The following is a 23,769-nucleotide window of genomic DNA, read 5'->3' as shown; positions in this document are numbered from 1 at the left end:
ACAGGAAGTTCCACACAAACGTGCTTAAGAACTTCTTCACAGTGAGGGTGACAGAGCACTGGAACAGGCTGCCCAGGGAGGTTGTGGAGTCTCTTTCTATGGAGATATTCAAAACCCACTTGGATGCCTACCTGTGCAGCCGGGTGTAGGGAGCCTGCTTTGCAGTGGGGTTGGACTCGATGAACTCCAGAGGTCCCTTCCAGCCCCTACAATTCTGTGATTCTGTGAGGCCACACAACAGATAGAGAACACTTCAGATTTGGACGCAAATAGCCACACGTTCAAACATCCTCTTTTCAACTTCAAACTTTGCTGGCTGGCTGTGAGCAGGGCCTTGCTGGCTCCTGTTCTATCCCTTACCTCCAGAGAACAAGGTTCAAATCCTCTGCTCACTACAAATATTCTTCCATTTAAGATCCCTGGCTGCTGAGCAGTTAAACTTCTTGAAGAAGTATCCATCCAGAAGTATGTGAGATTTGTCCTGGGTTTTGGCCAGGAATCAACACTGATTCATGGCTGTGGGACATCAAGGTACCGAAGCATTGAGAAGACCAAATTCAAACTCCTGTGACAGGGCTTGCTGGAACGGGGGTTCAGCAGCCTTGCCAGCTTGATAAGCAGCAGATAGTCCTAAAATGTAACTGTTACAACACACTGTTCCCAAGCCTTCAAAGGACTTGTACATCCAGTTACTTTTTACCTGAGTAATACAGTGTTCTCATTAATTACAAAACATTTGTGCTCACTGACTTAGATAAGACTTATCTGGGAACAACTAGCATGAAACAAGCATTCCTGAAGAATTTTATCTCCAGATATCCTTAGTGTCATAGACTCATTTACGGGAGGAAGGCCTTCCACAGACCAGCTAATCAAAATACTTCTTCAAATATGGGATAACTGCAACGTCAGATCAAGTTGTTCAGGACCTTGTTCAGGAATGCTTTGAGGATGCAAAAGGATGGATCTTTTTCTAATTAACCTCCCACTGCATTTGGTGTTGTTGACTTTTATATCAACCGAGAGCATATGTTGATTCCAAGCCATCAGACACAAAAAGTTTATTTAAGGACAACAGAACGAACTTCACTTTTGATCTTGGATCCTCGGCAACGTGTGACTAAGAAGGACCACACAGTGCCACAGCCACTGTGAGCATGTAGGCACGTTAAAACCAGGAAAACCTTAACTGCCATTAAGATCATGAACAAACAGATCAATAAAATGAATTTCACAGAGGAGGAAAAGAATGCTGAAATGTGACATCGCTACCCTTTTGCTTCAAAAATAGTGCAGAAGGATCCACTTTCCTTTTGCATCCTCAGGGTTACCATTTATTCCCCAAAAGACACATTAAATTATATAGTGTGAACAATGCAGAAAGTTTTACCTCTCTTTACCTCTCTGTAATGAGTGCTACACTGTCTTATAACAGAGGAATAGTCTATTAAATTGAATATTATCCCAATTTTTGAAGCCCTTCTTCAAAAGTAAATTTTTGCTCTGATAGTGTTACGGATAAGTTACTGCTTAACAACCAACAATACTTTACCACCGGATGCTTCAGCACATGAAATCCATTATTTTCCATCCCATTATAATCTTATCACATTTCTTTTTCTCTGTGTGAAAGCCTCTAAATGTCTCCTTTCTAGCCACCTTTACTATACAGTGTGCCACTGCTACACATTTTACAGAGGTATGATTCAGTCCAAGTGTTAGTTACAAAAACTGGCAGCTTTACAGTCCACAGACTTTATTCTTTGGGTTAGTTTTATCCAGCTGAAATAGAAATTCAATCACTTAACTGAAGAAACTGTTTATATATAAAGCAGTGTATTAATCCAGTGCTGTAGGCTGTCATTATATAAATCACAATTGTGCTAGATTTTATAACTAATGACAAAAATATGGCTGCTCAAAAAGGAAAGGCTATAAAGGGTACTAATTAAAATTTAGATTAATTAAGCAGCTAACATCTTATTGCCTTCTGAGACAGTAAGCCAGTGGAATTCTAAAGTGACAACCAGATGAATTCACTGAAACTAAGGAACAGCTAAAACAATTCCTCCCAGAAAGAAAGATCTAAAAGTATTAACACATTCATACAATCCTTGGTTTTCTCACGGCAATTCAAAATGTCTTAAAATGTATTTTATGAGATTACTATCTTGTAATCTGCATACTTTACAAAAATGTTTCACATGAAAAATGTACTGTTCACATTACATTTTTAAAAATTGTTTCATTTCCAAGCATGAGCCCAAAAACGCTTGAATGCTTTCCCTTCCATAATTTGTTTACTAAGAAGACTTAAAAATGTACATCAAGTACACATGAAAACACAACATATTGTGTACTAAGCTATTCCAGGGGCCAAGAAGTTAGAGAAGATGAAAACTGCTGTGTTAATAATATTCTGTAACATCAGCTTTTCCTGATTCTAAAAAGAAACTGACAAGATATATATATTCATAAGAATATTATTTTTCTAAAAATTTTAGCTACTAAAGAGGACAGTAGCCTCAGAAAATTCATACAACAAAGAGTTGTTATGAATATCTTGCTTACTTCAATAAAAAATCTCAGCCTTGCTTGTGACGTAGTAAACTACACACATAAAATAATTTGGTTTGATATGAAGTATTTTAAATTATTTCATAGGTGTGCCTACAGCTATAAAAAATAATTACAAGTGCTAATGGTTAAGAAATAAGTCAGAGTAAGCCACCAGGTGTACTTGCCAACTGCCAAGAAGTCAGGAGCCTTGCTGCTAGCTCTCCAGCACTTTCTTCCCAAGTGTTGGGAACAAAACCAGTGCAGACTCCGAGCAGTCACCCAGCACACAGTGACTCTGCGTGCCAGGTCCTTAACAAGCCATGACTTATTCAGGGACTACATCCAGACAACTCCATATACTCTGTCTGAAGTTTCCACTATGCATATGTATATTCTCTCTTCCCAAATTTTAAATTTGCTTTGAAAATACAGAATGAGATGAGAACACAACCAAATGCATGTACTTACCCATTTTATGCCACTAGGTACCTTTTATGCAACCAAGTATACGAGAAGAACTTGCATGACCTGGACTCTATCATTTGGGCATTTTTGCTTCTGTTTTCAGTGCCCTATATTTACAGCAGAAAAATCTATTGTAGATCACCTTGAGCAATCCATACTGTCCTTGTTCCTCTGTTTTATGTGTTTATTAAGATGTAATTCTTTTCACTTATCATGTGAATACAAAGATTGCATATATGAATCATAAAATGATATAATAATAGAACGGCTTAAGTTAGAGAATGAAGAAATGCTTGTTTTGCTGCTTTCTTAAGTATCTGGTTTCTCAGATTAGACAGTTTAAAATTAGACACAGTTCTTTCCTGGAACGGACAAAATAATTTTGCAATCAAGTCAGTTATCTATGGTTTGAATTGTTACAGCTACATCTTAGGTGCAATATGGTGCCCTGAGTAGGTAGGTGTAACTCTGGACTCTGTCCTAGAAGAGATGAGCCAAAACTCTCAGTGAAAAGGACAGAGAGGGGGATTAAAAATAAACAAACAAATAAACTTAAAAATATGACTAGTTCTAGAGAACTTAGCTACATCTCATACATAGTACGTATAGCTTCTCCCAGGTATATGAAAATGGCAGCAATTAGAGAGTAGAGAACAGCTGGTAAGGATCATAGAATCACAGGGACCTCTGGAGATCGTTGATGCCAGCCCCCTCTTAAAGCAGTTCCCTAAAATAGGTAGTACAGGTAGGCATCCAGACGTATCTTCAATAACTCCAGAGAAGGAGACTTCACAACCTCACTGGGCAACCTGTTCCAGTGCTCTGTCACCCTCACTGTGAAGAAGTTCTTCCTCATATTTGTGTGGAACATCTATTTTCCATTTTTTTGACAGTTGCTCCTTGTTCTATCATTACACACCACTGAAAAAAGTCTGGCCTTAACCAATTGTCTCCCATATTTTAGATATTTATAAAGATTGAACAAACATCTCTCAGCCTTCTTTTTTCTAGACGGAACATACCCAGGTCCCTCAACCTTTCCTCATATGGGAGATGCTCCAGGCCCTCAACATCTTTGTCACCATTGCTTGCATGCTTAGCATAGCTGTGGCATACATGTTAAACTTCACTTGGGAGAGTGGGGAGAAAGGATATGACCTTTCAATGGTCATCTACAGTCTATTAAATGAGACAGTTAATTCATTATTATCTGACAGAATTTTGTGCATTTTAACTAAGTCATGATTTTAAGATGTTTGAAATGTGCTTGTCAGGGCAAGAGAAATCCATCACGTGCTTCACAATTGTTGCAGGACTAAGTCATTTTTCCTAATAACCAGTATTAGCCCCAGCTCTTAAGAAGTTGTTATCCCTCTCTTGCTAAGGCAAGACAGCACAGACAGCTGAGACTATTCTGCGCGCAAACAGAAATACACTAATTGATTATATGTACATTTTCCAAATGCACTTTTAAAAGTAATCAGGAAGACTGTGCTTTTCAGTGTATTTGCATCAAAAATTTTTGATATAAACTTTTAAATCATCTTCTCAGCCTCGTTTTCTGTAATCCCACAAACAGTGGGAATACTAAACCTATGTCTTACTGAAGTGAAAAAGACGTCCAAGGGACTAAACTAATTCTTGTAGCAGTTATGGAAAGATTTCTGCAGACCCCAGTGATTGCTTAATTGACTGTGGAGTGCTTTGTTAAATAAAAAATGCACTTGAGCATATGGCAGGATAGTTTGCTGATTCAGGTGCTCAGCAGTTGCTTTTGTTTAGTTACTTATTTTCTTAAATGACACAAACCACTTTCCTCTATCTTTTCCCCTCTTATTTCTACTTTTGAAATTTCAATTTTTTAGATCCTGTGCTGATTTTGTTTTCTATCCCACTGATTTGAAACTCATTTTCTTCTTCTGGAAGAGGATGCTCTTTCTCTTATGCTCCATACAGACATTTTCCTTCCACCTTGTTAAAATCTCTCTCATGCACTCAAATGTGCTGATGGGATGGAATTTTCACTGATTATTTACTGATTTTTCCTCCCACAGGTCAGTTGTTCAGTTTCCTGCTTTGGAATTATTTCCCTCCAATGAATCCTTCTTTGCTCTACAGAAATGTACAGTGTTTGTAACTAAGAAGTTAGGCAGAACAGTGCTTCAGAGAGGGCGTATATAGCACAGATTTGTTGCTTTCAGCTGTAATTACTTCAAGTTGATTTTGCCAAAGCTGGAACTGCAATAGGACTTCAGTGGAGAAAGGGAAAGCTTTCTCCAAGATACAATTACCTAAAAAAATCTTGTTTAAAACATACCTTGGCACAATTTCTGCAGAAAACCTGGTATCTGTAGTGAGAGAAACTCAGATTAATTCAGCGCCTTTTCATACTTCAAAGAGATATGGTAAGAGATTGAAACATTTTGAATAAGCAATATGGTACCTTTGTGAGGTGACATCTGTTTGTCATCTTCAGCTAAAACTTTAGTTTTCATGGGCCAAAGTTGTGATCTTCTATTACAATGGATGGAAGGAGCCCTCTGGATTAAAGGAGCAAATGTTACAGAGAAGTTGATGACAAGGAAAAATGATGACATGTTCTGTAGACTTTCATTTACACAGTTGGTAAAGAACAAAAGTGAAGTAAACGAAACCAGTATTGATAGACCAAAGATTTGGGCAGCTGTGAGACCACAACTTTGATTTTCAGCTCTTCCTTTCTTTCACCTCCTGCTGTTTCAGGCCATCTCAGACCCCAGTGTCTGATAAATGAGGGCCCTGTCTGCCAGCAATTACTTACTTTATTTGCATATATAATTAATATTTACCACCTTTATATTGCCTTATTAGCATTTGTGCAGTGGTTTTTAAAGTGTTTTATTTAAAGAGCCAACAGCTTAAATCAATGTCATGTAACACACTATAAACCTGATGCTGGAATGAAGCTGTTTTTGAAAATGAAAATGAGATAACCAGTATGAATTACAGTACCTACATTCAACATCAAAGCCTGTACCAGACAGAATTTTTTTTTTTTTAATCCGAATTATAGAGAACTTTTAAAGTTGTACAAATTCTACATGTATATATATTTTCCTGCATATGGGCACGCATTCCTACAAATTCTCTGCTGCTCCACACAGACATTTACTCTGGGACAGCACCTGTGTATAACTTAGTAATATATTTTTTCCTTGTCACAAATGGATTTTGACTTATGCCCTACACAAAGGAAAGATACTATATAGATTAGGTGAGCCACATAGATTAGGCACACAAAATATAAAATTGGCATAGGTTCTCTTTAAACTTTTTAAATAATTGACCTTCATGTTGTGCTTGATGTTACCTCCTAGACTAGACAGGTGTATGAAAGTAGTCTGGCTCCAATCTTCTTATGCTTCAAAAACATATCTGTAATAGCAGTAGTCATTAGTGAAGTAAATTCAAAGTAGCTTTGGAGCAGCTGAAGCAGAACTCTGAGTTCAGGCACATGGAGAATCCTACTGACAATCCACCACTGACAAGTTACGTACTCAAGATTAGGAATTTGTTTCCTGAATTGACTCTGTGTACCATCATGGTTATTTCCAAAGGGTGTGAAATGACAAACAGTTGTAATTTAAGGGAAGGAGAAATGACACAAATAAATTGATTTTTACCAAAATAGAATGTAAGAATATTTTTTTTTCTTCCACGTGAAAACATCCATTGGAATTAAAACAGTGAGTATAGGTATAGAATTTCTAACGGTAAAACAATTAACATTTTTTCAATGTTTCCTATAAGGGATAGTAACCTCCTATAGAAGTTCCAGGGGGAAAACAAAAAACAAAAAACAAAAAAAAGCACACAACAGAAAGCAATAAAACCACAAAACCTCTAAACATTTCAAACCTGATTGATTTACCTCATTTTTTCCCCTTTATTTCTTCATTTTCTTCTCTATCAAGACATTTATGCACCAAAATCTAAAAGGAAGTTTATAAATTTATGAAAAGCAGGATTTGTAATGGAAATGGCAAAATATATTACATGTGAACATGTGAACCCAAAGTCTGCAAACAGAAAACCATTAATCAGGATATCACATTAAAGTACATGGATCACAAGAAGAAGCCAGTCAAAAAGCAATCATATTTCAATTCTTTACAGCTTACCCAATAAAACCCTGAATAATGCTTAAGAAATGTCATCCACTTGATCTATGCATTGCTGAAGTTCCAACAGCCAAAACCACCACCATTACAGTTACAAGGAATAATTATATATATGGATAGATTACTACTTCAGAATTAATTTTCTCTCCATCTGTTGTACATCTTATTTTGACCACAAATTAGGTACTATGCTAGGAAACTAATTAACAATCATTGTAAACAATACCAAAGAGAGCAATCTGATTTATATACTGAGCGTATTCCTTCCTTGCTTTGTGCTGCAGTAACAGCAAAGACCATGCCAGAATGGAGCACAGCAGACCCTGTAGGCAGCAGGTGTACATTTTCAACTATTTTAATTTTCTTCTTATAGTAAGAGTGAATAAGGAAAAAAAATTAAAAATGTAGAATCTTTTGATATTTTATATACTTTTTAAGAAAAGCTGTAGCGTCATTATTCTGAAATCACTTTCCATTATTTTTTACCATAGATGCTGCTGAATTCTTATTCTGTTAAACACTCTGTAAATACTGTTAGCTTTTTAAAGCAGATTACAAGGCACAGAGGTTTCCAAAAGCACAATTTAAACTCAGATTTTGTCTTTAAGACATTTAAACCATTTAAAAATCATTAGGACAGAGGCAACTACTAGCTTCTGGATAATATTCAACACAGTGGCAATATTCAGGACTGTTATATTTTTATACACTTCAGAATTCAGTATCTTATGACAGGAGGTAGTATTAAGGAATTTGCTTCTTTAAACCGTCTAAATGAACAATATATTAAGTAGTGGCAGCCAATGGTTGTACTTCATGTCCAGAGCTTAGAGATGGTCACTGCCTTGTTCAGAATGATCTGCAATTAGTTTCTTAACATTTATTTATTATTATGCAGCTGCTGATGGTGACTCTGTAATTCTGACAGTTTTATAGTTAAAGCAGGAAATCTGCCTCAAAAAATGACGTCTCTTCTTCATATTTGAAAAGTTTTCATCTGCAATTATTCTGAGATCACAGAAGCAACTTAGATTATGTTTAATTTAGGGAGCAGGAATTAATGTATCATTGCAAGACAGCATGACAGGCCTGGCTGGACTGCACTCCATGGAAAATTTCTGCTTCAATAAATAGTCTAACGGCTGAAAACAAAATTTCACCTTGGACCCTCAGTGACCATACTGAGTCATTTTTAACTCATTCACTGGAACTTTGGGACTGCTCCAAGTAACTGAGCAAAGTTAGGAGGAGGGATCACTCCAAAAAATGCAGCCAGTGGCACCATGCATAAGGCTACTTCAGTTCTTCTGCATAGACAGTGCTTCTGTACTATATCCTAGAAGTCTATGCATCCCCACAGACCACTAAAAATCCTCATGCTGCAGTCTTTAATGTACTTACACACCTTCTATAAAACAGGTCACCTTCAGCTGGCTCTAAATAGATCGGATTTTCCAAGGTGCTGACCATCTTCAGCCCTCCCTGCCAACACCCACATAGGGACGCAAAGCATTCATTATCTGATGTCTTCAAATGCTTTGTAAGCCTATAAATAATTGAACAGAATGTACTGTAAGGCCTCATTTGATTAGGCAGATGTAGAAGAAGCCAACTAAAGTCTTCCAATGAAAAGTATTTAAGACCTCTTATTGGCGGTTGGACTAGGTGATCTTAGTACTTTTCCAACCTTTATGATTCCATGATTAATCCAGGATCCTCCAACTGAGCTTTTAAAATCCACTTACTTCCAAAGAAACGTAGGTTAAAGCTGGCTGGACATGCACAGGATTTCCTTTTTCTCAGTATTGTACAACCAAATGCTTCTACAGATTTACAATTCCATCTCAATTTCCCAGCTGACGTACACAATTTAGCCAATTCCATTTTCTGTTATACTATTCATCATACTACAGGCAAATCATTTAACCTATCTACCATAGCAAAGCAGTGGCCTGTGTAACTAACACCAAGATGCACCTGTGCTCACCTGATAGCACAGAAAGAGCAACCATAAATCACAGCTTCTCATAAAAATTAAGTTTGTGTAAAAGCACATCCTTTACAACTCAGTGATGAGCAAAAACTAAGAGGAGATGGAACAGGAGCTATCAAATCAGGCTTTTGTTTTGAAGTGATTTATTTCCCTGAATTCATTGGCATACAGAAGAGAAGTGTTATTGAGCTTAAGTGGCTGTGTGCCCGTGACTGAGAAGCAAACCATGTCCTGTTGGAAATCTTTGAGTAAGACACCGCTCTAAATTCTTAAGGAATGTCAAGCAGCAGCAACAAAGAACAATAATAATAAAGACAGATGGATTGTATTTCCCTCTAAATTTTAGTTAGATTTAAATGAAGCTACTCATCTGATTTCCACTATGGAATGCTTAAAAAATTAGTGAGCTGACAAGTCTGTCTTGCACTGCTAACAGAACAGATACAAAGGCCAAACAAAAAAAACAATATTGTTAACAGATGAAATATAACCATCTGGTTTTACTGTGAAGTATTTGAAGGCATCCTGATAAGTATAAAAAACCTGTGCATCTGATCAAAATAATGATTATTATCTTCTGAGGTAATTCTATCTGAGGTAGACAACTGTGCAATTTGATTTTTCTTTTATTACAAAGATCCCCACTTCCTATCACCTCTATGCTTGCATTAGATCAGAAAAAAATAACAAAAAAAACAACTAAACAAGAATGCCCTTTCAGAAATGCTATAAAAGGAAACAACAAAACTACAAAATAATATAAACAAACAATGAGGTTCTCCTTTGCTGAAGATTTCAGGGCTAGAAGCATTTCTTAATGTAAAATGTCACCAAATTCCAATATATCTCTGCAAATCTCTTTCTGTACAAAGATGTGGTGGATACCCTATCCTGGTGACACTCAAGGCCAGGCTGGATGGGGCTCAGAGCAACCCAATCTAGCTGTAGATGCCCCTGTTCATTGAAGGAGAGTTGGACCAGATGCCCTTTAAAGGTTCCTTCCAACTCAAATGATTATGTGAAATAAAATAAAGCAAAACACTGTGTTTTTACTACTATGAAATAACTGAAATTCATTTTATTCGAACATATTCACAGCAGGAGCAATCACAACTAAAAATAAGAAAATTCATTTTGTCTCTTAGCACTTAAATATATGGCAATAATATGCATGTATTAAGCAGGGTCTAGCACAACTACCAAGCTTAGCTGCTTTTCACTGACTTCATTATGTCCAACCTGATGAAGTAATTTTGGCTGTCATGTTATAAATCATTGGCAAGATTAACAACGATACACATTAAGATGATATATGTTTTATTGCTGCTCAGCTAAACATGTCAGCTAAAGTAATTATGGCTATGAAGCTGCATTTATTTTTCCATTGTGTGATCCTTTAAGTCACTCACATTTGAGATGAGGAATATTCACTTCAGTCTCTTTCAAAAGCAGTTATTAACAGCATTACATCATTTAAGACAGAGTTGAAAGTTCATTATCCAACACGTGAGTCCTAAATTCTATGACTTTAAGAGGATCTAGGGAAAAGTTAGGATTATCAGCACTGGAGAAAGTAAATATGTATAAAAGTGTGTCTTGGGGACTGTATGGCTGCAGGAGATGGCAAAGGAATTTAGGACCTTCACTTTCAAGTTGCTCTTTTCATTACATACTCAGTGAGTAATAATTGAGAGCTGTAAAAACAAACTGTTTGGTATTCGCTCCCTGGTCTCAATCCAGATACGTATGGATGAAGCCCAGGTTTTTAAATATTCATTGCATGGTGGGAACCCTTATTGGCAGCTGCAGCAGAAACATTAAGCACTGACAGAGCAGAGAAATTGTTACCTACTCTAAGACAGGGAAGTTCTTTCAAAAGAGATGTAAGTCATGTTCAATGTCTAATGATTGATACAGTTGAGGTCTGAATAGCCACTGATTTACTCAATGCCGCCTAACAAAATCTTCCACAAATGCTCCATAATTGTTGGGGCTGGAGCTCCATGAAATAAATAGACTCGGGGCAAATTGCAAAAGGACAAGGCATTATCTAAGTGAGACAGCTAATGCTGTGTGACAAAGCACATTACTGCAGTCCAGCCCTGCCTTATGCAACATTCATTAATGAGGTGTAAGAAGTAGAAAATGCTTTAATAAGATATGCAGCTGCTGCTAAACTGGAGAGAGATGCTATAAGAAAGAGATCTTTGGAAATACAAATGGAAAATAACAAAATGAAATTGAAGTGGAAAATGAAGTGTGAGATTATCACAATTTGCACAAATGTGGCAAGTACACCTCTTTGCATGGGATGTGCTCCCAGGTGAGAGCTCTGAGAGCCTCAGGTACTGAGGGCAAACAAGGGAACTTCTTAAGTAACAACTTCTATTGTTCCCAGTCCCATTAAAAAGAGATGACAAAACAGCACTATAATCCTTAACAGTTTTCCAGTAAAATTATTTATCTGAAAAGACTGAAGTATGAGAGCTCGTGAAAGAATGGAAAGGTTAGGGATAAGAACAGACTGAATGTAAGCCTTGTCTAAAGGAATCAGCATCAGACTATTTTGTCCAATTGAGCACAACACACCAGTATCAGAAATAACCTGAAGAGCCAGAAATATCTCTCAAGCTGTTCCAGTCTGTCAGTTGGCTCTATGAATTCAAGACAGTAAGCAAGCAGAAAACCCCAGTTAACCCCTTCCTTCACTATGGCCTAGGAAACAGAATCCAGACAAGCGGTAAAATTCAACACAAACTGAGGAAACCTTCAGCTGAAGAATTGACCAGCTAATTGACCAGCTGGACCACAGGAATATGAGAACTGCAACCAGAAACACACAGAACAAGCGCTTCTCCTGTCTGAATCTAAAAAGTTGTCAGGATCCTTTCCTCCCGTTTATTTTTCACATGCAGAATGTGGCTTATAAAGTGGAAGAGTAACGTGATCTATCTGACAGTAGTGCTGCTCTGATCTGGATGTTCAATTGGAGGGCCTCTGGAGATTTCTTCAAAAATGAAATATTCCCTTATTCTTGCCAACTATACATTAGAACTGAATGTAACTATGAAATTTGTGCTTCACAGTTATTTATCTGTTTTGTATTGGATTTTAGAGAAGTGTGATTCAATTTTGGCATTTAGAAAATCAGCTGTTACAAGGTATTTGAGCAGTAAACTCACTCTTATCATAACATGGATGTTACTAAGGCCACTGATAAACCTGTTAAGAATTTTTTGCCTATTTTCAATAACTATATTCTAACTCCACTCTACTTTGCTTTTTGTTCTATGTTCTTTTTAAACAGGTTATTAACTGTTAGAGATAAAAATTAAAGTAGAATTAATACATATCACTTATCTTGGTGTACAGTCCTTCAAATGTTTGGTAAAATATCCTTGTGGACATTCACTGAGTGAAGAAAATGTTATATGCATTAACCTTGTGTGCTCAGCACTGTTTCCACAGCTGTACTTCGGTACTACTCTTTTGCTTTAGAAGAAGGCAGAAACAGACAGAATGTAGGTTTTCTTATGTGCCCATGGGAAGATGAGTGGTATTTATGTTTCAAATTACTGTTTCCTAAATTGAAATATAAATGTATAGCTATGGGTTATCTATTCCCAGACTTCTGTGTTCCAAAACCAAATGTTTGTAAGAGGTACTATACGCAGAAACAGAATTACAATTGCTCCTATAATTCTTAAGTCTTTTCCATCAAGGTTTACTGTCAGTTTTATTCCTCAAAATGCATACTTAATTTCTATGGTGCTTTAATTAATAATCTGCCAAGTTTCATTTTAAAAATTGGAAGCAAGAATTATTTCTCTGCTAAAAGAGTATACTATTGAACTATTCTGTTATATACCCTCAAACAATTCCAGTTAGCAAAATTTAAGTAAAAATAAGTCAAACAGAAAACATTTTAATGAGTTAATGTCAGGTACTCTGATCTTTGCATCTTCAGTGGGCTGCTTCTGATGGTTTCTAACTCTCCTGCAAGCCGTCACTCAAGTGACAAGATTAATCTAGTAGAGCAAATGAGGATTGGCTGTCTGATTAACATATGTGAACTACTTACTAGAAGCTTTAGGGAACTATGTGCTCCTAAATTTTTTGCAAAGGAAGAGGAGCTCTAACTTAGCATACTGCATAGAACTACTGCCCTTCTTTCTTTATTCTTTTACTTCGTGGATCAACTGTTCTATTTCTCATGCTCCTACTTGCTTCAATTGTTTTTCAATCTGTAAAAGAGTTGATGTTAACTGAAGCAGCCAAACTGCTCAATTATTGATATTACCAGTTGCAAACTTTTTTTTCTGTTGAAATAAAAGAAGGAATAAAAGGGAATGAGAGTAACCTACTGCCTTAGAAACAGCCAATCAGTATCATTCTGAATGAACAAGTTTGTCCTCTTTAGATTACAATGAGGTAATTCACATATTCCTTTGTGCTATAACTAAGGTTATTAGAACCCAGTTATTTGAAAGAAATTTTCAGTAATGCAAAATGCTTTGAGGAACTCGAGATTATCCGCTTCCCTGATGTTGTTCTGTGCTGGTTCTTCTGGTGATACTCTTGTGATAAGCAGGAACGCAGCCACAGTCAGAGGCAGAGACGTGTAGACAATTGTTTGGAAGTTCATTTTTGGGTGTACTTTGCACCACTTAATGTACTGATGTAGGCTTTTTTTGAAAATTATTGTTTTAAAAGAAATCAAAGGTCTTACATCAGCCAGTGCTTTGAGAGAAATAAGTTCTGAGACACAGGCAAGTGGTTTTGGAGATCTTTGTATAGTCTCTCTAAAAACTGAATTGTAGCAACTTCGGGAAATATTCATTTTTAACACTGCATCATAATAATGCTATCTCTATTCAAGGTGAAGTTTTAATTAGGTAAAGAAACTTCTAGCCCACAAATGTACTTTATTTATGCATAAAAAGTGATGTTAAAAAAAAATTAAGCTTACACATCTAACCGATATCCTGTTTGCTCTCTACTCAGCTGGATTACTTTCTGTAACATTACTCAGCCGTTCTCATCTCCTTTGACAGCACACTGCACAGAGCTCTTTTTTCACCACACTGAAACACATACTTTATGGCAGTCGTTGAAATGATCATTTATAACTGCTCTGATCTGAAAAATTTTACGTGATGCTGCAGCTGAAATTTGTAAAAACAGCTCAAGGCTCTTCCTAAATCATGTAACATTTATTACAAATCTGGGGAGGCCCAGACCTTGAAGGTAAGATCTTAGCTTGCCTCCCTGACAAAATGTAATGTTACATAGGTACATATTCACACCCTGCGTGAAGTGAGCAAGGATATAAGAAAACATCTACTGAGATCCTGTTTCACCTGTTACAAATACAAACAGGCTATCTTGTGGTCAGCTCTGACTGTCTAACCGTGTGTAGGAAGCACTCAAGGACATATTCCGGTCTCTCTGGACAACCTGCACCTGCACTGCACTAGCCTCATAGGCCAAAGCTTTATCAAAAACATCTCAAGATACAGCTTCAATTGTTGTCACCTGTACTACTAAACAGCCAGAAGAGAGTTTGGCTCAGTGTTGAGATTATTCTTTTACATAATTGTCTCAAAGCTTGCTGGGGACACAGATGAACAAGTCCAAGCAAGTTCTGGGCAAGGGTTGTGAAATCCTTTGTCTGAGGGACACAGATGGACAAGGCCAGGGGCAACAAGAGAGAGAGAAGCTGCAGCTTAATGGCCAGGAAGCAGTCTTTTGTGTGGGCTTATCTTGAGGAGAATGGCCATCTCAGGAGGTGCTGCACATTACTCTTACCCAAGCACCCAGGAATGTCACGCTGGCAGAAGAAGGATAAAAAGGGGACCTAAAATCATGAGGTTTTAGGTTTTTTGGCAAAAGATTCCTCATGAAGAAGAAGAGGTTTCTGACATGAGAAGCCTCATGACCTGCCTCTCCCTCCTGCGCTCTACCACGATGCTGAAGAAGAACAAAGGTGTCTGCCATCAGATTCCTCACTACGGAATTCCTGCATGCTGACGGACTCTCCTGGGCCTGATACCTGAGTCCTGCTGCTTTCTCCCGGATTTGCTCTGCAACTTCTTCCTGCTACCTGCTTGCTGCCCCACACTGCTGTTGCTCTCCCCCATGCTGCTTTTGCCTCAGACCTTCAAAACGTCATGCAACAGGACTGCTGCTGGATCCTGGAGGTGACTGTCCCAGTTTTACGCGATTCTTACTTCTTTCCTATCTTTTCTATAATCCTCTTTCCCTTCCCCGTCTCCCTGATTAGGATTTATAATAAACTGGTTGGACCAACATTTGAACCGTTGTTTCTTATTCTCACACCGGGTGTACTGATATTAAAAGAACCTCATCTCCCTCCTATAAATTGGAGCAAGACATTCAGTCATCTTTATAATTCTTCTACATTAGTAGATTATGATTAGATCCTCCCTTACCATCTTCTCTGTACTCAGCACTCAGTTCCCCCAATCTCAATGAATTCATCTTACAGGCCCCCAGCCAACTCCACAACCCTACAGTGGACCTTCTTGAGTTCATCAGCCCAAAACCAAGAATGCTCTGCCAGCCTCACCAGTGCCAAGCAGAAGAGGATCTGCTTGCTATTCTCCTAATGTAGCCTGCAATGCTGTTTGTATTATCAGTGGAGAGAAAGCACTGCTGCCTCAAATTCCACTTTGTGTCTGCTGTGACACACAGCTCATATGTATGATCCCATAGTAGACCGGGATGTAGGTGGACCATAAGCTATTATGGGGTTATGGTACTTTCCTCTTTGGTTACTATGATGTTTTAGGATTGTCTTCTGAACAGATGAGATTTACAAGGACATGGTCCCTATCAGTGCTCAAGTATTTGCAACACTCAAGGGAGGGAAAGAAAAAGAGGGTAGAAGAGAGAAGCCTTGAAAGACTTTCCTTTAAGGAAATAAAGTTAGACATCTGAAGAGAGCCCAGAGAGCTTGGGGAAAATTACAGAGGGATGTTGAGAACAAACAAATTAAAAAAACATATCTATCATCATCTGAAAATTATGACTGTCTAGAAAGAAAACAAAATTTTTAAAAAAGTACGTACAGAGAAATCATCTCTCTAGATACTATTCTCTCAGAGCATCTGTAATTGGAAATAAAAAGGAATTAAATCTTGTTTGTTTTTAAATTTAAATGAACCATTACAGGCTTTTACTCCATTAAAAATGCATGAAAGTGTAGCTGACTATACAAAATCATATGCGTATTTTAGGTTTTCCTGCTAAAATGTGTTGGGTCAGTTCCTGACTAGCAGAAGCAACTACTGATTTTTAGAAATTACTCAGATTGACCTGATTTTGCCCTATATTTTGTACTGGAGGCATGAAGTGAACAAGGGAACATCTGTAAGGGAATGGTAATTTACAACGTGCTTGTATCTTCTTGGAGTCACAGCAAATGAAGCAAATGGAAAAAATTAATATATGGAAAATCTGGTTAAAAAAAAATTGTTTGCATGAGAAAAATGACATTGGAAGTAATCGTATTTCACCTTGTTTAAACAATACATTTTTTAATTACAAAACTCCTGCCTGTGAAAAAAATTTTTTACGTCTGAAAAATACAGCCATGTTTTGCTGATCTTTACAGTTCTCAGCATGTCTTTATTAAACACACTTACATTTGCTATCTGCATTTTCGAGTGTTTTTGTCTAGGCAGAAATTGAGCTATCAACTGAATACATTACCAAGTCAAGCCTGTAGGAAGCATAATTAGAAAAGTTCTCAAATATTACGTCAGGAATGCAGGGGAAAAAGTGCATCCTGGAAGATGGTGGTGCTCATGTTGCTTGTCAGTCATCAAATTCCTAATGCCTTCAATTCCACCATCACCATGCTGATGGACAGAAATAGGTCATGTGGGTGTACTGCAGTCCTCAAGAAGCCAAGCATGCAATCAACTTACCAATGATGGAATCTGACTGCAGTGCCTGCAACCAAGGAACTTCTTCTGGTTGGTCCTACAGGTTCTTCCAAAGGCTTTTAAGGGTCTCCCAGTTGTTCTAAAGGCTTTGCATACTTCCTCTTTTACACTGGCTGGTGTGTAGCAGGCACCCCCCTGATCCTGACCCACAAGCTGTGAACAGACCAGTCCTGATCCCACAGCAGGGCACTGTGCACCTGAGCTGCTCTTCCTGGCAGAGCACAACCCTCCTCCAACTCCTCACCTCCCAGCTGTCCGTGCCCAACACACACTAGTTCCAATTTATCTGCAACAACATCCTAGATCCACAGTGGTCCACAGGCTTCCATCATCAGGGGAAAAACTCAGTAGCTAAGATAATTTTCTGAAGGGACTGTCCTGTTAAGGGCTCCTTTTAATTAAAGAAAAGCAAACAAACAAACAAAAAAAAAACAGCAACTACTGCAGCAGTATTCCTACAGACATAGCATCAAGGCTATGTCAGTGAAGACGACAGAAACTAAAAGCCATCCAAGCAGAAAGACACCCTTATCAGAGTGTTTGTTACACGTCCTTGCACTAGAGGGGGAGGCTCGCTGTTATGTCGGGGAAAGTTACCACTCCTTTAGAAATAACAGTCTGCAAAAACGGAGTGCACTATCAGAAGTGTGACATCCAGTTTCTTCTCTGTTAAAAACAAGCAAACAAAGCTTTTTCTGTGATAGCCACAACTAAAACAGAAAAAGTAAACTTTCGGTATAACAGGTAGGTAATTCTCCTTGGGGATCTTTTTCATTTTCCAACTAGTGCCATTTTGTAAGTAGGATTTAAAACGTTCTTACTCCATTCTCCAACTTCTTGCCTATCTATAGATATTTTTCATATTATAAGAAAATTATGAGCCAGTAAAAGCAGTCACTGTGGCAAACACCTTTCCCCTTTTAGAACCATAGAAAAATAGAACTTGTGGAGAAGTACATGATCCACAGTGTAGATCACGCTTTATTTCTGGAAAACATGCTTCTACCTTCATTTGCTGTCTCTTGGCTAATTTTACAGCTACTATAGCCTTCATGTTTGTATTCTTTTTTCCTTTTTATGATATTCACACAGCCATCCCCAATTTCCAACTGCCTCCTCTGTTCTACTTTTGGTGTTTTGTACTCCAACATTCAGCATAGGGATAAGAAAAAAAACCATTTCTTTACTAGATGTGCTACCTTTTATCCCTCACTGATTCCAAATTCAGTGCAGCCCCACTAGGATTTTACAACAAATACTTGCCTATTTATACTATCAACTTTTTTCTTTTCTTTTCTTTTTTTTAATAGCATATGCATGTACATGAAGAAGAGTTGTTAGTTTAAAATTTCCATGTCCTTAGTTTTATCAAAAGGATCTTTCATAAGACAACATTATTCTATCATACGACAAAAAAAAATTTAAAAATAAAATAACATTACTCACATCTGGAAGGTCCCTAAGTTTATTTCTGAACAAGCACAGCATCTTCAGACTCTTCATGAATCTGATCTCTTTAGAGTTCATGACAAAACGCTTGCAGGTCAGATAAAATCTGGGAGACTTTACAGAAAACACAGCTCCCCAGAGACATATATATAGATATAATTTTTATTTTTTGCTGGTTAAAGTTATACACTTGAATTTTTCTAACATGCAAAGAGGATAAAGCTTTTCAATCAATACTCCTGATGTATTTAATTTGGAACACAGAGACTACCTTGGTTTATTTGTGATTTTACTAGCTTTTGGTCTGTGAAGAGTTCTTCTTATTATATATCTATCTATTTATAACTTACAGAGGCAGTTGCTAAGATTTTAATTGTATCTGAAAGTACCTATACCATATGCCTCTTGTGATTAATCATAACCCATCTGCTGCTTTTATTAGTTTCTCAAAACAAAGGAATTGGTGGGTTAGTGTTCTTCCCAGAGCCAAAGAAGGCAGAGCAAATGCCTTTCATAGTTCAGGTCCTATTTTTAAGTCTGCTCAGCTGCTTACATAGATTAAGTAATCAACGCAGGCTGCTTGTCATTAATAAATGCATCACAGGAGATCAGCTGGAAGATAAAGGGCAGCTTGTGTCTGAGAACTAAAAGTAAAAAGTTGTACAGGCAACAATCGCATGACTTACAAAAAAATACCGCCTGAAATGTTGCCTTTTGAACTAACCAGATGATGCAGGTGGGACATTCTCACGCTAGATACTGAAAGGCCACCATCAAGTTTCCTCAGAGCCTTCTCTTCACCAGGCTGAACAGCCCCACCACTCTCATCCCATCCTCGCAGGGGAGGTGTTCTTTCCCTCAGATCACCTTTGTGGCCCTCATCTGAATGTGCTTCAACAGGTCCATCTGAAACATCTGATCAGGGCTTCATAGAAGACACCAGACTGCCTGTAAGAGCTGCTGCCTAGTTCCACTTACTCAGATTCCCAAACCACAAGGTGACCAGAGCCAGCCAAGGAGGAAGGCTGGAAAGCTGAGAGTAATCCAAAAGGCCAATGCCAGCTGCAAGAGCTAGTGTCCCTACTCTGCCTGCTGCCAGAACATACAGCAATAATTCTCACAACTGCAATTCATCAAAGCATTATGCTCAGACAAAACAGAGCAGATGGAGTGCCACCATCTCACTTCATCAGATCTGTCCCATCACATAAGTCATACAATCAGCTCTACTGCCTGTAAGTATTACAGAATAATTAACTATCACATAATCACAGAGTAATTGGCTTGGAAGAAACCTTACAGCCTCTCCCAGCCTCAACCTCTGCTGTGGGCTGGCTGCCCCCACCAGCTCAGGCTGCCCAGGCCCCCCACCATGGCACTGGGCACTTCCAGGGATGCAGTACCCACAGCTCTCTGGGCACCACTGCCAGCACCTCACTGCCTTCTGAGTAATGAATTTCCTCCTAGCATCTACCCTAAATCTCCCCTCTTTTAGTTTTAAACCATTCCCCCTTGTCCTATTGCTATCTGTCCACAGATGAAGTCGCACTCCAGAGTGACTAATAGATGTTAGTAGTTCTGGTGTATTTTGAGGTTTATATATGTTGAACATCTGTCGTTCACTTCTTGTCTAATAGCTGTTCATTTAAATGTTTTTATTTGTTCACAATTCTGAGCCTGTGGTTTTTTTTTTTTTTTTTTTTTTTTTTTTATTTCAAGCAGAAGGTCTGCACATAAGGGTAAAAGTTACACATCCTCCTGGATATTGTTAAATCACATCTGTTGTACTGGATAACTGTGGTTATATGTTTAAGCTTTATTTTCAAAATCACTGTTTTTTGTCTGTTTCAAAATGCTAGCTAACCAGAAATAGTGGATACTTGCAGTGACTGTGATGTTGGTAAGGACAACTGAAACAAACATTCTGTTATTACTGGAATTTTTGGACAGAATGTGATGTGAATAACAAGAATATTTACTATGCTTTTTACCTACATATTCCTGATTCTAACCAGATAGTGAAAAACAGGTGAAAGGTGATTTCATGTTTCTTAAGCCATCATGCCTTTTCATTTTGAGGGACTTGTTACTTATCTCTTGTATTCTTAATACATTATGTAAAATACTTATGAATGACAGTGTTTCACAGAATCAGAATCATAGAATGACCTGGGTTGAAAAGGACCACAATGATCATCTAGTTTCAACCAGCCTGGCCTTGAATGCCTCCAGGGATGGGGCATCCACAACCTCCTTGGGCAACCTGTTCCAGTGTGTCACCATCTTCTGTGTGAAAAACTTCCTCCTAATATCTAACCCAAACCTCCCCTGTCTTAACATAAAACCATTCCCCCCTGTCCTATCACTATCAACCAATGTAAATAGTTGCTTATCTGGCAGTGGTTTACCATTTTTTGATTGTCTAAGTTGTTAACAGTAAAGTTAATATTTCAGAACATGGTTTGTCAACAGAAATACTTTTGTGCTCTGAAACTTGTGTTTTTAATATATGCAAAAGGATTTATTTCTATTAGGGAGGTAGTGCATTGACTGCAACAAAAGGGCACAGAAGAAGAATTGGTCTGATTTCTTATGCTGAGCAGTAACAAAATTGAAAGGCAAAGTGATAACCGTATCTGCTAATACAATCTAATTCACTTCACAAAATAAAGCAAAATATTGTTTAAATTAGTGGATAATTTAAGAACATTTGATAGCTTAAATTCTTTTGACAAACCTTTGTTTTTTCTATATGCAAATTTCTTTTAGGAGTTATTAACAGAGTATAACTGGCCCAGAAATCCATTTTTTTAGTACAACTGTGAGGGGAGGAGAAAGATCTGTTTTTTTTTTTTTTTCTTTTGGAAAGTGAATTACTAATGACTATGAGAAGGTCAGCTGAAATGTTGTCCCATTCAGGACAATCTAATTGCTCTCAGAATCACAGAATTGCCAGGGTTGGAAGGGACCTCAAGGATCATGAATCTCCAACTCCCCTGCCACACACAGGGCCACCAACCATCCCACCTAATGCTAGACCAGACTGCCCAGGGCCCCATCCAATCTGGCCTTGAACACCTCTCTCAGCTGTTAACTGTCTTTACAGACTGAGAGATGCTTCCTCGGGCATTGGGAATAATTATCTTTTGAAGTTAATCCACATTTAATACCAGTAACATTTTGGTTCCAGCAAAATCCAGCCTGTGTTTTAGTAATAGGAATTAAAGAAAAGCTCAGTAAATTGAGTTCTTTCAGATGGTGATTTGGTGCCAGAAGGGTACTCTGTTTTCTTCATTGCTTCATTAAAAGAAAGTTACAAAAATACTTCATAGAAAATGAAAGTGTAGATTAAAATTAAGAACAGAGAAGATGATTTTTAATCACTTTTTATAAATGCATCTGTGTAGGTGTACACTAGAAAAGGATTCAGAATTGTCTTCACCAGAGCTCTGTACATAGCACAAATTTGGCGAATCCACCTTCCAGTTACTTTGTTTATGCCAGAATATGGGTTCCCAAGTCTTTCTTATAAACAGTGTCAACTTCATTTGTCAGCAGTAAAAATACAAACTGATGAAGTTAAGCAGTTTGTCAATTAAGTAATGCAGTCAGAACCAATCCCCAGAATGGAAGGTTTTTATGCCATTTATATTTGTCTGTTTCTTTTTCCACTGAAGGTGACTTGTCAGAAAACTTATTTAAGATGCTTACTGGATACCTTTCTAGCATTGTATCACTTCTTTTACATTCTTTTGAAACAGTATATGTTAAACATAGACCTATTCATATTGGGGATTTCTTCAAAGACACTTTTCACAATGAGTAGTGTGTAGGAGACCAATCAAGATGTTTTCAGACAATGTTTAGCTGAATTATTTTCTTTCAGTCCGCAGTTCTGATCTGAAACTATTCTACAGTAACACTGTATGTAAGTTTGGTAAATAGATATGCTTAAGAATAAGGCATTTTTTTCCTTTAATATCACTACTGCAAATGACAATTTTCTTTCGCTCACCTTTCACATTCTCCTCTCTCATCTCTCCTCTTTCCTCTCTTTTTCACCCTAGGATTCTGATAAAACCTGGCTTGGCAAATGATTCCATGTAAAACTCAGGATTCATTAACATTGTAAGTTTAATTTTGGATTTTTTTTTCCAATGCATAGTGTTTTTCTACTCACTTTGAGATAAAAAGGTTACAAACAAGATATCCTTGCAAACAAAATTACTTGGACAGAGGCTTGCAAACACATGCCCTTGATCACAAGTGCAGAAGCTTGCAAATTCCTTTCCACTTGGTGTCTGTACACTCTGATCAAATAAGGTTTTATGCTACAAAGGACAACTGATAACATGAACTTATGAACTTTTGACTTACTGTGCAAGCTTAATATGCCAATTAATAATAACTTCCCCTCCCCAGGATGCATAAAGTAGAAGTCAATTACACGTGCGATGCATGATACAGAAGGGGGACACATGCAAGGGGTATATATATTAGGCAGACTCGGAAGTCTGTAACAGAATTGTAGGGGTTGGAAGGGACCTCTAGAGATCATCTAGTCCAAACCCCCCTGCAAAGCAGGCTCCCTAGATCAGGTTGCACAGGTAGGCATCCAGGTGGGTCTTGATCTCCAGAGAAGGAGACTCCACAACCTCCCTGGGCAGCCTGTTCCAGTGCTCCGTCACCCTCAGTGTGAAGAAGTTCTTACACACAATTGTGTGGAACTTCCTATGCTTCAGTTTGTGGCCGTTTCCCCTTGTCCTAACACCATACACTGATGAAAAGAGTCTGGTCATGTCCCTTTGCCTCCCGCATCTTAGGTATTTATAGACATTGACAGAAGCCCTCTTAGTCTTCTTTTCTCAAGGCTGAACAGAGTCAGGTTGCTCAGTCTTCCTCACAAGAGAGGTGCTCCAGGCCCTTATCATCTTTGTGGCCCACTGCTGGATTCTTTCAAGGAGATCCCTGTCTTTTTTGGACCAGGGAGCCCAGAACTGGACACAGAACTCCTCACCAAAGCAAAGGGGGATGATCACCTCTTCTGACCAGTTGGCCACACTCCTTTTAATGCACCCCAGGATGCCATTGGCCTTCTTGGCCACCAGGACATACTGCTGGTTCATGGCCAACCTGTTGTCCGTGTAACCTCTCACTACTTCAGCCAATGAGG

The 23,769-nt window shown here is 38.0% G+C and overlaps 1 protein-coding gene across 6 annotated transcripts in view; it reads right to left on the bottom strand.

The window, feature by feature from the left end:
* The window catches only part of SLC26A7 (solute carrier family 26 member 7), an 86,302-nt gene extending 68,613 nt beyond the window's left edge, over positions 1-17,689 (bottom strand). The window contains exons 1-5 of one of the 6 annotated variants that reach the window (XM_090137794.1): positions 17,130-17,689; positions 8,590-8,730; positions 6,935-6,995; positions 5,468-5,564; positions 5,342-5,372 (exon numbers count right to left, since the gene is read on the bottom strand). Coding sequence is in view for 2 of the 6 variants with exons in the window: in XM_031590983.2 (XP_031446843.2) it covers positions 5,468-5,494 (27 nt within the window). In the remaining 4 variants the exon portion in view is untranslated. Of the gene's footprint in view, positions 1-5,341; positions 5,373-5,467; positions 5,954-6,934; positions 6,996-8,589; positions 8,731-17,129 lie in introns of those variants that run through there. The other 5 variants (XM_090137793.1, XM_031590983.2, XM_031590985.2 and 2 more) reach the window with 5 other exon arrangements.
* Positions 17,690-23,769: the final 6,080 nt, after the last annotated feature.

This window comes from Phasianus colchicus, chromosome 3 (assembly GCF_987193195.1).
Source record: "Phasianus colchicus chromosome 3, bPhaCol1.hap1.1, whole genome shotgun sequence".
Classification (NCBI taxonomy): Eukaryota; Metazoa; Chordata; class Aves; order Galliformes; family Phasianidae; genus Phasianus; species Phasianus colchicus.
Note: the sequence above shows the minus strand (reverse complement) of the source record. Positions and strands in the feature narration are given on the sequence as shown.